We start from the raw sequence: 15,061 nt of genomic DNA, 5'->3' as shown, positions 1-15,061 counted from the left end.
GAATCTTACAAGGAAATATAAGTAATTGTCACAAGATCACAAAGCTATGGAGTGCTGAAGGCAAGAGTTAAACCCAGGCCGTCTGATTCCACTCACAGTGTATGTCTAGCGTCCTGGCGTAATGACTCATGGCACTGAACCAGTGCCAAAGTCGCCCAAATGATCTCCATTTTTGCATTTCTCCAACCCTCTGCACACTATATCCAGAAAGAGTACTCTAAGCATTAAACTGCCCTTGCCACTTCACTGTCTAAAACCCTTCAATGGCTCCCCATTGCCCTCCTGGAGAATAAGCTTAGCTTCATTACAAGGCCTACCAGGATCAGCAATCTTGTCCTTGCTGTTGTCTCTGGCCTCATTTCTCACCTCAAACTCTACAAGGCAGCCCTCCTGAACCTCCTTAGGGCTCTCAAGTCACAACTCTAGGACTAAGACAGCCCACAAATGGAAATACAGCAAGCACAGGGAGAAATGGATGGGAGCAGAAAAAAGATGCCAGTCTCCCCACTCCCACCCAGGACCCAAACTTACACAAACCATTCCTCGTGCTTTGCCATGTCTCCATTATCAATTCACATATTATGCCAAATCCCTCCAATTTTAAAATAAAAATTAAATTCAGAGGTAAATGTTAGAAATCTATGCATTCATGGACACTGCCTAAGTCCTATTCTTTTGGAATCATTTCCAGAAAGGGTAAAAGCTGACCATACCCAGTACACTGATCAAAGTCTGAACTCAGAATACCAGGAAACTCCGTCCTCCAACACCATCCCCCAAAGCCCACTCTGCAAAGGCAATGAAATTTCACAATTTCTCCAGCATTCTTGAAATGCTGAGGGCAGTAGTTTGTGCTAAGAGGACATTGAAAGGCATGTCCCAGGTGGCCTCTGGTTCATGCTGTGGCTACTGCCAATTCTTTAAGTGTTCCCTCACCTCAAATCTTTGATGCACGAGGTCCAGCAGCCGTCACTGCTAAGTCAACCTTGAGACGTGTAAATATTTCTGAAATGAGTTCAACAACCAGGATGGTACAATTAAGCTTCCCATGTGAGCCTCCCCACTGCCACGTCAGGCCTCACCAGACGTTAAACTCAACTATGGGATCCTGAAGATAATCAGAGCCCAGCAGGCAGACCTTCATCCCTCTAAGCCTCAGATTTCCCAGAAGTAAACTGGGAACAATAACTCCTATTTCACATGGCTACTGCAAGGACTAAGTGAAATAAAATGTATGGAAGCACCAAGCCAGTGACTAACCCTGAGATGGCAGCACATGATAAATGCTTACTGAATCTGAGAAAGCAAAATTATTCTAGCTCAATAAAGCCTTTAGAAAAGGCCAGCGAATTTAGCTTCAAATTCAGTGCAAGAGAAATAATCATCCTGGGCCCACCATCAGGTCATACGCCAAATGTCTTAAATATCATCTTATTTAATCTTTGTAACCATCTGTGCAAATGATCCCCTTTTCGAGTAGCAGTAGATCGAGGCTCAGTCAGGTTCAATCATGTGCTCCAGGTTGCAGAGAAAGAAATGGGATATCCCATAAGAATTTGAACTCAGTTGAATTTGAACCCAGACTTCGTATTTTTAATCCCTCTACTACTCTGTTGCCAAAACCCCGAAGCCAGAGAAAGACAAAGGTGAGTAAGAGTCCAGAGAGGGCAACCATGCTGAGTTGATTAGCACACCTTCATCAGCACAAGTCCAAATGACCAAAGGCGAGTGTCACTCAAGGGCAAAGAGATGGGGAAAGGTAAGCAATCAGTTTAACTGCCTAGTTCAGCCCAAACAGGATCTTTCAGAGACAGAGCTTAATGATTTAACAGCGTAAATCCTTTATCAGCATGAGGCGGGTAACTCCCTGGCACTGTGATTTTAAGCAAATGGCTATAGGGCCTCTCTATGCCTCTGATTGCTTCTATAAAACATGGAGACTATGAAATCTCCCTTGCAGTGATGTTGTAAGGGTTAAAGATATAATGTGTGGAGATTACTGCATACAGTCTTGTTACATACTACATGCCTAAGGAATAGTTCTACGATTATGAAGGCCCTTTCACAACTAGGATTTCTATAGCCCCTTCCTTCTTCCTCATTTGCTGAAATGGGCCACATCACCCCTCAACTTTGCCTGTTCCTTACCTCCCTCTCCCTTCTCTGTGCCCCCCACTCATTCACTGAGACCACAAATGCTTACTCAATACCTACTCGGGCCAGCTGGGGAATCACTCACGCTGTTACATTAAGCTGTATCACTTTGCCTCTGTGGAGCTTACATTCTTACATTTGTAGGACAGCGGGGAAGACAGTTGATAAATAACACTAGCAGGTACAGTCAAGTGTGATAAAGAACAAAGCAGATAAGATTACAGAGAATAATCCCTGGAAAGGCGGGGCCGGGTAAGATAATTAGGAAGAAGCCTATTTGAAGAATCAACTTTGAATCAGAAAGCTGATGAAGAGAGAGATCAGGCAACGAATGATCAGAGGGAATAGTGCTGCAGACACAGGGTAAGTGGTTGACAGAGGCCAACAGTGTCTTACAAGGCTAAGAACACAGCTCAACTGCAGCACCCACTATGATTTAGTATAACTACGGGTTTATAGGCCAGTTGTACCTATAACCTCTGTGCCCTCTTAAGGTAGGAGCCATGTGTCTCTTCTTCCTGTCTGCATTCACTCAGTCATATTTATCTGCCCACCATTCTATTAAACATGAGGTGTAATAAGCATTCAGAAAATACTTGCTACATAAAAGATATTTGTTTAATTTTCAGTTGTGGGGGTTAAATTATTCCCTGCTAAGTTCTGGGCTTTCTGAAGCCCCATTCAGACTTCCTTGTATACCTGAAAGTGCCATTGTCCCTCAACTTCTGCTACCCACCGCCTCTCCCTTCTCCATATTAAACTGCTCACTACAACTATTCTCTCCCTGTTCTCTCACCTGTCTCTGCATGAATTCACCTGGACTGCCTTCTCCATCACCTCCACCTTCCTCACATCATTTGTTCAAACATTTCCAAATCTCTCAAGTTCTTCAATAAAACTTTTCCTTCAAGTAATAGAAAGTGATGCATCAAGTGACAATTAAAGATTGAGTGGTAAAGACAGTTGAAGGACAAATGATCTGAGGTTACTTCTGTAATTTCTTTTCCTCCCCTAAATATGCCATATTCCTGTGACTTTCTGGGCTTTGCGCCTACAGAACTAGACCAGGGTACAAGGGCAGGAAAGTTCTCACCACTGTGGGTCTGTGCACTCAATCACTCACCCATAAAACAAATGCCTTATTTACAGTTAAAAAAAAAAAAAAAAAAAAAACATTAAAAAAAAAAAAAAAACAATTTGGGACAAAAGCTATCACTTAATGGTCTTCCCCACAAGGAAGGTCAATAGTTTAACATCTACATTATTTGAGATGGATTCCCTTTTCTAAAAGCAGAAATTGCAGCTGTACTTCATTTTAAAAAAAGGAAAATGTCAAACATGTATTCTCCTAGGCAAGAGGCAGATATAGGTAAGTCACAGCTTCCAATGCAGCTGCCACAGCCTCATTTAGCTGATAAGAACTTGCACATAACCTTTAGTCCTTCACTTATAAAAGCCATGCATGCATCTTTCTCCTCCCACTTCCGTAAAGGCAGAAAATTAGGCTGGAGCCATTCTTTCTGAATATACAACAGCAAGGGCATGGGTTTAAGCAGTTTTCTTCGACAACATACCTTCCTCTGTGAGTCCCTGGACAGAAGCTCCGGGCCGCATTGAAAACATACAACAATGATTCTAAAATTGGAGGCCTGGCCAGGCACAGTGGCTCACATCTGTAATCCCAACACTTTGGGAGGCCGAAGGGGGCAGATCACTTGAGGTCAGGAGTTTGAGATGAACCTGGCTAACATGGTGAAACCCCATCTCTACTAAAAATACAAAAATCAGCCAGGTGTGGTGGCGGGCATCTGTAGTACCAGCTACTCAGGAGGCCAAGGCAGGAGAATCGCTTGTACCCAGGAGGAGGAGGTTGTAGTGAGCCAAGATCATGCCACCGCACTCCAGCCTGGGTGAAAGACTGAGACGCTTTAAAAAAAAAAAACAGTAAAATAAAATTGGAGGCCTGAAAGGCAGTGCTTCTCCTACAAGAGAGTTCCACAAACTTCAACTAGCCATAAGAGAGGGGAAATACCCTAAAAGACAACGAAACTGTGCTTAGACTTAACTAAGAACCATTTCAAACTCAGTGCCCTCAGGCAACATTTCCCCTAAGACTTGACTGGCAGCATGCACTTGCCCACCATGGCAGTGCCTTGCTATATTACACCACCAAGTACTGCACACTCTGTTCACTTGGCTATATGGACACAGCAATATAGGCCCTGTCTACCAGGATTTAGGTCTTTGGAAAGATTTCTAACCATGGTTAGACTCTTACTGCTAAATTCACTGAACACTACTCTGCTAAAAGTTTCAAAGTCAGCCTAACTTAGATTTATAATAGGGGGTATGTACAGTACATTAATTACATGCCTGTGCTTTGGCTGCCAGGACTGGGATTCAGCCTCTGTAGGGTTTAAACCCCCTGAAAACTCCTTAGCAGACCCTGCAGGTCTCCATGCAATTTGGCCCTTGTCTTCCTCTCAGACCTAGTCTACTACCACTTTTCCCCTCTAATTACCTAGACATGCCCAGCTCATTCTCATCTCAGTCTTTGCACTTGCTGTCTGCTCTGCCTAACGGCACTGTTCCCTTTAGTCTCACTTAGCTGGCTACCTTTCATCACTCATGTCTCAGCTCAAATGTCAAAAAGGCCATCTCCAGGATCACTTACATATAATGCTGAGCAATGTCAAGTATGTGTATGCATATATATAATTCCACCTACATAAAGTACAAAAATGAACAAAACCAGTGTTATAAGTCAGGGGACTGGTGGACCTTTGTAGGGTGGAGGTAGTGACAGGCAGGAGCACCAGGGGGCCTCTGGGTTGTTGTTAAATGATCATTTTCTTGATCTGTACCTAGTTAGCTGGGCATGCATTCAGTTTATGAAAATTCATCAAGTTGTTCATTTATAATTGTGCCTTTTCCATGACATCTTCTATTTTAGTTTTAAAAAATTATGCTAATCAAAAACACACCCTGTGAAATAGGTCTCCTCTGATCATCCAGTCTAAACTACCCTACTGTGAAGCTATTCATTCTCCATCTCATGACCCTGACTGATTTTCTTCATAGAATTTGTGATTGGCTGAAATCCTTTTCATTATTGGTTATATGTGTACTGGCTCACTCTCTCCCACCTCCATTAAAATAAAGTATCACATGGCCAAAGACTCTGCCTGCCTCATGCACCATCCCCAAACCCCAGGGCCTACAACAGTCCTGCCAAATGGTATGGGCTGAATAAAAACTATATGAAAGATAAGAAATGACTAAAGTGGACCCTTTAAGGACACATTATCAATCAAAAGTCAAAATAGTAAAGCTAAGAGCAAAGGTTAAAAAAAAAAAAAGCTTCAACGACACTAAGAATCAGGAATATGTGTCAAATGTTAAATTTAACCATAGGGAGGGGGAAGACAAAATGTCATTCTATGGGTATGTTTGAGAGACCAGTTAAAGTTATTTCTCTAAGCAGAAACTGGGTCTTTTATTTCTGTAGAGACAACAGTTTTTCACAAGGCCTGGTGGTATAAAGTAGGTCTGGGCCAAGAGTGGCAACAGATTTCTGGGATACTTGGTGAGGATTCTTAAGTATGATGGGAGAAGTGGGCCATGTTTAACTGTAATGTCTGCCACGGGCAAGGGACTATGCAGACATAATATCAAATCAGTGTACATGAAACAGATCATAGGAAGCACCCAAGAATTTGAAAATAGGCTTTCCTACAAGTCATGAGCAATACTTACCATTTTTATGGACAATTCTAAGATGGTCATAAAGAAAAAAATAAAAATGTATCTGTGGTGCTAATGACTTGGATGTTATACAGTTACTACTGGTCTGCAGATTAATTTGCATGTTGAGATAATTTATTTTCATGAGGAAGGATATACTCACCAGGAAACAGCATGGTGTAACAGAAACGTAAAGGTAAGCCTTTACTCTGGAATGCCCCAAACTCTCACTGTAACCTTGAATGCGTCATCGAACTTCTTTAGGCCTCAATCTCTCTACCCATGAAATGAGCTGGCTGGACTAAATGATTGCTAATGTCCATTTTCAGTTGTTGGACATTGTATACATTTCTATCTTTAAAAAAAAAAAAAACCTATTTTTGTCTTCTAAGACATTACAGAATAATACATCATCCACAAGTATGTAAATCATAGTAACCAGATAGGGTGTGCGAACAGATCTTTTTACCCAGTTTTCCTGACAAACCAAGAGTATCTCTCCCCAACCAGATTTTCTCCTGTTTTGCGTTCAGCCTGTTGTTTCTTGGTTAGGCACATAGGCTTCACATACTTCAGCTAAACACTCTGCATTTTAGGGTTCTCTGTACAATTCATGAGTTTTCACTGCCCCGGGCCTCATGTTTCTCATCAATTCAAGTCTACACTCATGGTTAGCACCCTAGTTCTTGCTTTTTCTAACACTTAAATAATGAATAAGACTTAACTCACCTGGAGGTATTCTCCTTACTGTATTACAACAGTTATTAGTGAGTTTTAATTAGACAAAACTGCCATTCCTTTTGCTACCTCACTATACTGTCAAGCACCTATTAAGAATATTACAGTAGTATTAGCACCTTTTAAATTTACATTAACAATAACAGAGAAATGGGAAAGGAGAGGGGTAAAAATAGCTCACAGATGTCATAATGAACCAAAGTTTAGAGTAACTCAAAAAACCGTCAATCGCTATTTTTAAATTTTCTAAAAAACTATACTATGCACATCCTGGTTAAAATTGTATGAGTGATAATTTGCCTCTCATCAATTAAAAATGGGGAAATAGGCAAGGCATTAACTCTGCTGTGGCTGAATCCCTGACTGTGCTTTCTTTAAAAGGGGAGAGAGATAATCTACGGAGACTAACCAGTTCAGTGGTTGAGTGATTTCTCCAAGAGTCATCACCAACTCAAAACTTCCCTTAAGTCCTTCTGACTACTGTAACGCTTGCCATCTGCACAAGGTAAAAATCTCCTAGAGGCCAAGTTCCAATCACTATCCAGCCCACCACTGACCCTCTTCGGTTTCATTCTCCATCGACAAGGAGGACATGGACAGGGTCAACTGTCTAATGCGTTTTAGAGACAGGCCTGATTTTTCATTGAAAAGAGGAGAAAGATCGTTTCCCATTTTTCTCCTTGACCCATGGATTTGACCAACTCAGGCACCTTAAAAGTCTGCAAAAGCAGGTAGCCCGCAGGAAGTTCACCCGGGGGGGTGAGTTCCTAGTTGGGCTGAAATGGGTTTCCAGGAATGTTTATCACGTGGCCTAAATGTGCTTAGGGTTAGTGAGAGCCATCTGAAAAGCAGAATTAGTATAGCTGACAATAAAACCTCAGGGCTCCAAAACCCGGTCGGAGAAAGTTTTCTTAAACTTGCATACAGCGCCTGCTTCAGCGCCTTCGCCGTGAGCCTGAGGGGCAGACAGCTGCGACTCCCGTGCTTTGGGCCGCTCACACCCCGAGGCACCCGGGGCCACCCCCGCGCCGCCCCTGCCCCACACTGGGGCGGGGGTCCCTCCTGGACCCGGGCGCGGCTCCGCTGCGCCTCCCGAAGTGGGGCGCCCGAGGGGCCGCGCACGGGGCTAGGCGGAGAGCAAGGGCAGCAGGGAGCTAGGGAAGCCCGGGCAGGCGGGCGCCGCTGTTAGCGCCCGCAGCTCCTGCCTCCACGCTCACCTGGGACCCGGCCGCCAAGAAGCGGGGCCGCAGTGCTAGGGCTCGCAGAAGCTTCCCGGCCTGCGTTGCCACGGGGGACGCCATCTTAAACAGGAAACCCAGCAAGGGGCAGTAGGGCGGGCGCGGGCAGGGGAAGGAGGCGGAGGAGGAGCAGCGGGAGGAGGGGTCGGAGCAGAAGCAGGCGGGAGGAGGCGGCAGAGGCCGGCCTGACCAAGGCCGGCCCCCTGGGTCTCCGGGGCGCAGGCGTTCCTAAGGCCGCAGAGCTCTCGGTCCCCGACCTGGCCCAGGTTCACGTTGAGCGGTCCCAAGGCCTCAGGGCCTACTGTGCAGTCCCCGGGTTATGGTCCTGAGCAAAGACAGAGCCCGAGCCCTGCGGTCTTGGGGCTCAAACAGTCCCTGGATGGCCAAACAAGCGAATATTCGCCATGGCAGTGGGTGCTGGAAGGGTGGCTCACGTAGCTGACGCCCTCCGCAGAGACCCCTGGTCTAGTCCTGGGGTCCCGGAGGCCCATCTGGAACAGTGGTGTTGGAGCTGAGACTTTAAGGAATAGGGACGGGTGAGGAGCCCGCAGCCCAAGGCTTCAGGTGGGTCAAGGAGAGGTCGGGGAGGCTCTCCATCCCTTAGGGAGTTGTGGGTGTTTTGTTTTGTTTTATCCTTAACGCAAGATCAATGTAAAGCTATTGGAGGATTTTAAGCCCAGTAATCAGAATGATAAAAGCGACATTCATCTGGAGTTGTGAACCCCAAATACGTGACACAGGTCTCAATCAATTTAAGAAGTTTGTTTTGCCAAAGTTAAAAACGCGCCTGTGACAGCCTCAGGAGGTCCTGACGACAAGTGCCTAAGGCGGTCGGGGACACAGCTTGGTTTTATACATTTTAGGGAGATATGAGACATCAATCAATGTACATAAGATGTACATTGGTTTGGTCCAGAAAAGCGAGACAACTGGAAGCAGGGAGGGGCTTCCAGGTCGTCGGTAGATAAGAAACAAAGTATTGCATTCTTTTGGGTTTCTGATGAGCCTTTCCAAAGGAAGCAATCAGCTGTGCATCTATCTCTGTGAGCAGAGGGATGATTTTGAATAGAATGGGAGGCAGGTTTGCCCTAAGCAGTTCCCACCTTAACTTTTCCCTTTAGCTTAGTGTTTTGGGGGTCCCAAGAGTATTTCCCTTTCATAGAGTTTACACGAGTCTAAGCAATGTACATATAATAAAAACGACAACAACAAAGTTACTGAATATGTGCGAAGCGCTTGACAAATATAAACCTGTTTAGTCTTCATAGCAACCTTTTAAGCGGATACAAGTGTACAATTCCCATTTTGCAGAAGAGTAAACGGAGGTGCACAGAGGTTAAGTAACTTGCCAGAGGTGGCAGGTCTGATAAGAGATGAGATTCACATGCCTTCCACCCACCCCCAAATTAAGCACTATTTTAGATTTTTTTAAAATCTTACTCATTCTTGAGCATATGATCATGAAAAAAGGTACAATGTAACACAAGTAGACAATTGTTGCTACTAGCCTCTTTCCTAACCTCTCTGTTCGGAAAGTGGGGGAACTGAGGATTTTTATTTCAATATAATTTCTAGCCCATTTCGAGACATAATTTTACCCTCTAGATTTTGCATCTTTTGATGATGATGATGATGATTGCTTAAATCAATTATTGCCACGATGGTGGCAAAGTGGCAATGGTCTAACTCCATCCTACCTTTATTAGTTTGTATTCTACTCAGAAAAACTGCGCTGTCTTCCCATCATCTCCACTGATGAAAGAAAAACTTCAGCTGAATTAAATGTAAAAGAGTTTAATTGAGCAATGAACGATTCAAGAATCGGGCAGTCCCCAGAATCACAGTAGATTATCGCAGAGACTCCAGTGCAGCCACGTGGTGGAAGAAGATTTATAGACAAAAAAAAAGGGAAATGATGTACAGAAATCAGAAGTGAGGTACAGAACAGCTGGATTGGTTACAGCTTGGCGTTTACCTTAAACAGTTTGAACACTCAGCAATGTATAAATGGTTGAAATATGGCCACTGGGATTGGCCAAGACTTAGCTATTGTTTTAGGCGCATACTTCTAAGCTAGGTTTTCAATCTTGTCTACCTATTAAGCTAGGTTGCAGTTCGTCCACAAGGACTCAAATATAAAAGTACTGAGTCCTTCTTAGGCCATATTTAGTTCACTTTAACACTATTCTTCAGTGAATTCTTTCATTCACTTGTATCAGTATGGACTCATGTTTCTTTTTTATTAAATAGCAAACGGATGCTCTTTCCTGATACATATACTCTGCTGCCTCTGTTTTCAGTCATTTAATCTTCACAGGATCCCTGCAAAAGGGGTCCTACTGTTATTCCCATTTTGCCAGAGAGAAACTGGGCCACAGAGTTCCACATGACATTTACATGACTCTAAGGTCATGTAACTTGCCAAGGGTGACACAGCTTGGGATCAAATTTCCCAAAGCCGGACTCTAATCACTCTCCTTAACACCCTCCTCTTGACAAGACTGGGTTTGAGTTTCCATATTGTTCATCGTTACCCCTACTGGGTCCGCTGGGATAGAGCAAAGACTTGCTAACGTTTGAGAGTGAACGTTTAAACTTGTTGAGAGCTCCGAACATTTTGCCAAAAGGAGGAAGACCACCTATAGAATTAATCAAAGGCTGTTATTTCAGACTTTACTATGCTAAGGGAGTTGGCTACTGTCCCTTTCCTTCCAAATGAGACTAGAAGGCATTTGAAAGAAGTATTTGTTTTATAGAGATAAAGGAGAGACCCTTAAGACAGTCTTTGATTGATGAGTGTTCTTTTAAGATGCGATTTTTCTATTATGGTGGGATTTTTGAAAGTGGAGTGGGGAGAGGCTTTCTGATTGTCGTCCAAGTACATTTGGCATTCTTTGGTTCACTGTCTACTGGTGCGTAACTTGGGGACTTTCCAGGCTTATCAGCCTCCTAAGAGTTTTCCTGTCTGACTTGGAAGACTGTGTCTGATCCTCGGCTCTGGGTTCAAATCTTTCATCAGCAATTCCTCAGTGTCTTTACTCACATTATCTCTTTGTGCCTTCTCTGCAGCAAGTGGGTAGGGGAGAAGGGACAGAAGGAAGAAAGATAACCATTCATATAGCATCTCCAGTGCCTAACACTGGACTTGGATTAGAAAAGGTAATCAATAAACATATGTGGAATGAGTTGCATTATAGATTTCCTTGTAAGATTTCTCCCTATTTCTTACTCCCCGCTTCCATCCTCCAACCTCCCCAAAATAGGAATCTAGATTCTACCAGAGTTCTGCACTGTGCTTTCCTGGAACAAACATTAAGTTTTCAGCCAAACTGGACCTCCACCCACTTGAACACCTGTGGCTAGGGAAATGCCTGCTTCATAGGGTGCCAGTAAGTAGTCAATGATCAGATGTTACATGTAAAGACCTTGCACAAGTAAAGACTTCATAAATGTTCTTTTTCTTCCTCTAGTGGGTCCATAACAAATATTTGCGTGATATCGAATGTGAAACACCAGGGCCAATTTGAGATGTGGATTAGGAGACCCCTGACACTTTGTAATTTATCTTGATAGCACTAGAGAATTACAGAGATGTACAAATGCCAGACAAAAGTATTAAGAGTCTAAAGTGGTTGCCTCCAAGAAGAGGATAGAGAGTAGTGGTCAAGGAACCATTACATTTTGTTTTAGAGTTTCAAGTATTGGGATTCCTGGACTCCATCTCACACTCATGGAATCAGAATCACTTAGGATGGAGACTGGGACCTGCATTTTAAATAATCTTTTCAAAGTGATCTTTAGTTTGAGAAATAAAAAAGCAAACAAACCAAACCATAGGCATGAACTCTCAAGATGTTTCCTGGTGAATCCAAAGATGAGTTACTCTGGTATCCCCCATTTGTTTCCTAAATGTAGGACAAAAAGCTGATAAATCATAGGTGGAGGTGATGACCGATGCTTTGAGAGAGCCTTGACACCTGGTACAAAACCCATTCTCTACCCGTGGTCTAAACCATCTGGGACATGTAGAAGCATTGGCTTAAGGTGAATGAATAGCTATTCTATGCTTTTGCTATGTCAAAATGGCAATTGTGAACTGCTTGAACAGTAACTACGGCCATAGGCAATAGCACTATTGAAAGCATTCTGCACTATCTGGTATCAGATTGAAGCACAAAGTTAGACATTACAAGTGTTGACTCTACGATTTAAAAACTCCATGGCCCTGGGAAGTTACTTAACAGTCTCAATTCCTTTATCTGTGAAAAGGGGATTATGATATGATAGTACCTGTTTTGCCAATGAGATGCATCCTTAAACACTTGAGATCCCAGTGGCTGTTACCTACCATGCTTTCATTATTTGACTAAGAACTCTTTTTTGTGTGTTTATTTCTTTAGTATTTATATCTGTGAGCCTCAGTTTTCCTATTAGTAAAATGAAGGTCAAGTATGACATCTTATTTGAGCTGTGAGTTGACAGTGTAACACTTCTCATAAACTGCATGCATTTGATATATGAAGTTCTAAAACTCTACGATTAAGCTTTGTATTTCTAGCACCTTGGCTATACTGTTTCTTATTCAGTTAATCATTGCAAAAAGAAAAATAAAAACATCAGTAGGCCTACGTGCCTTCTCTTTCATCTTAGCACTGCCTGTTAACAGTGAAATAATGTGCTCATTTTCATATTCACACTGGTTACTCCAGGGGCCCAGATTTACCAAAGAGACATATCATGAAACCCAGCAAAGGGATACTGCATCTGGCAGTTCCGGTGGTTGTTTACCATTACCTTTTCACTTAAGCATAAAAACTGTTTGACAAATAGTAACTCATTATAACCAGAAGAGTCGAATAGAATTTTTTAAGAAACAACCCTAATTTTCATGAATTACATATTTGAGTTCATGCTGCTGCGTGTCAGGAATGAAAATCACTATTACAATGATGAAATAAAGGGCATCTGTGGATGTCATTTGGTTATTTATTTTTTAATGGATAACAGATTTCTGGAATTTACAGGAGAAGAAACTTTTTGGCCTTTCATTATATGCATAGGTAATAGCCCTGTTGCAATTTGTGACAACCATTTTAACCAGTGCTTCAGTTGTATTGTTTGCCAGTGGCACAGAAAGAATGGTCATTGTGCTTAAGTTATTTTTCCCTCTTCAATAATGCATTAAAATGATTAATTTTGATGGTATTTCTCAGCAGCTTTATTTAAATGACAGTCGGTCCTCTGTATCTGTGGGTTCCACATCTATGACTCAACCAACTGCACATTGAAAATATTCTGGGGAAAAAATAAAAAATAACAATATAATAATAAAAAATGATACAAGTAAAAAAATACAGTGTAGCAACTATTTTCATAGCATTTACATTGTATTTGGTATTACAAGTAATCTAAAAATGACTTAAAGTATACAGGAAGATGTGCATATGTTGTATGGAAATACTATGTCATTTTATATCAGAGATTTGAGCATCCATGAATTTTATTATCCATGGGAGTTCCTGGAATCAATCCTCCATGGACAGTGAGGGACGACTGTGTAAGGTGCCCAGAAGAAAAGAGATTTATGACAAAAAGTGTCTCCTTTGCCAAAACTGAAGTTGCTCAAGAGAAATTCTCACTGCACCCTGGAGAGAATTCACAGCAAGCAAGTTTAGAGCAGTGGTGACAGGTCAAAGTCAAGATGAGAAAGAAGGAAGAGTAAGGAACATCATTAACTTAGGGAAGGCCCAGCTGGAGACAAGGTCAGTGGAACAAGAGAACAAGATGAAATGGTGGAAACAAGGGTGATGATATTCTTTTGGCAGGGAGTTTGGAGCTGGATGAAGAAGATGGTAAAAGCTGAGGAAAGAACATTTACACAAAGGACTATGGAGGCTCTTGAACTAAAAGAGAAAAGTAGCATTGGATTGATTGTGGAAAAGAAGTTAGAAATAAAACCTAAATTCCTATTGCAATTGGAACCTGTGGAGTTCAGCACCTTCAATATTATTAAGAAAGCTTCTTTTAAACAGTAAAGTAAAAATTAAAGGAACATTCTTTTACAAATGTCCTGCCTCATTAGAAAGTGAGCAGCCACAGCAGTGATTCTTTTTCTTCTTCTCTTTTTTGTTTTTTGAGATGGAGTCTTGCTTTGTCACCCAGGCTGGAGTGCAGTGGCATGATCATAGCTCACTGCAGCTTTGAACTCCTGGGCTCATGCAATCCTCCCACCTCAGCTTCCTGAGTAGCTGTGACTACATATATGTGCCACCATGCCCAGCTAATTAAAAAATATATGTTTTTATAGAGATAGAGGCTCACTCGGTTGCCCAGGCTGGTCTTAAACGACCAGACTCAAGCTATTTTCCCTCCTCAGCCTCCCAAAGTTATGGGATTACAGGCAAGAGCCACTGTACCCAGCCACAGGCCATGGTTCTTAGCTTAGGTATGTAACAGAATTCCTTTGGGCCATCCTCTCCAGAAATTCTGATTCAGTAGGTCTGTCTTGGGGCTTAAGGATCTGCATTCTTATAAATAATGCCCCTACTCCACTGTCTTTGTTGTAGGTGGTTCATGCTTCATGGTTGGAGAAACACCAACATCAGCCAGGCGCGGTGGCTCAAGCCTATAATCCCAGCACCTTGGGAGGCCGACGCAGGCAGATCATTTGAGGTCAGGAGTTCAAGACCAGCCTGGCCAACATGGTGAAATCCCATCTCTCCTGAAAATACAAAAATTAGCCAGGCATGGTGGCAGGCGCCTGTAATCCCAGCTACTTGGGAGGCAGGGGCAGGAGAATCACTTGAATCCAGGAGGTGGAGGTTGCAGTGAGCAGAGATCACGCTGCTGCACTCCAACCGAATGACAGAGCAAGACTCCATCTCGAAAAATAAATAAATACATAAATAAATAAAGAAGCACCAGCATCGAAGGTAGCACTTTGGCATAGCTAAAGGGAAGATCAGCAGCTATCCAATTCCCACCTTTCACATTCCTTTCACATTTTGTCTTCCCTTTCTTCCCCTACTTCTACCATCCTCCTCAAACTTTCCCCATCCCCTCTAAAACCTAATTTACTACCTGACAGCAAGGAGTATGGACTGAGGCTCCAAAAGATGCCTCTATGCTCTTCCCTCTATCTGAAACACCCTTCCATGTTGTTCACCAGCATGAGTTTCTCTCATCCT

At 42.8% G+C, this 15,061-nt stretch overlaps 1 protein-coding gene across 2 annotated transcripts in view; it reads right to left on the bottom strand.

Moving 5' to 3' along the window:
* SUCLG2 (succinate-CoA ligase GDP-forming subunit beta) overlaps window positions 1–7,980 on the bottom strand; it is a 300,875-nt gene extending 292,895 nt beyond the window's left edge. For both annotated transcript variants that reach the window (XM_007984920.3, XM_007984921.3), the window contains exon 1: window positions 7,854–7,980. In XM_007984920.3, the coding sequence (XP_007983111.3) occupies window positions 7,854–7,937 (84 nt within the window). In that variant the 5' untranslated portion in view covers window positions 7,938–7,980. The remainder of the gene's footprint in view (window positions 1–7,853) is intronic.
* Between the last annotated feature and the right edge of the window lie 7,081 nt (window positions 7,981–15,061).

This window comes from Chlorocebus sabaeus, chromosome 22, assembly GCF_047675955.1.
Source record: "Chlorocebus sabaeus isolate Y175 chromosome 22, mChlSab1.0.hap1, whole genome shotgun sequence".
NCBI classification, from domain to species: domain Eukaryota; kingdom Metazoa; phylum Chordata; class Mammalia; order Primates; family Cercopithecidae; genus Chlorocebus; species Chlorocebus sabaeus.
This window is presented reverse-complemented; position numbering and strand designations above follow the sequence as displayed.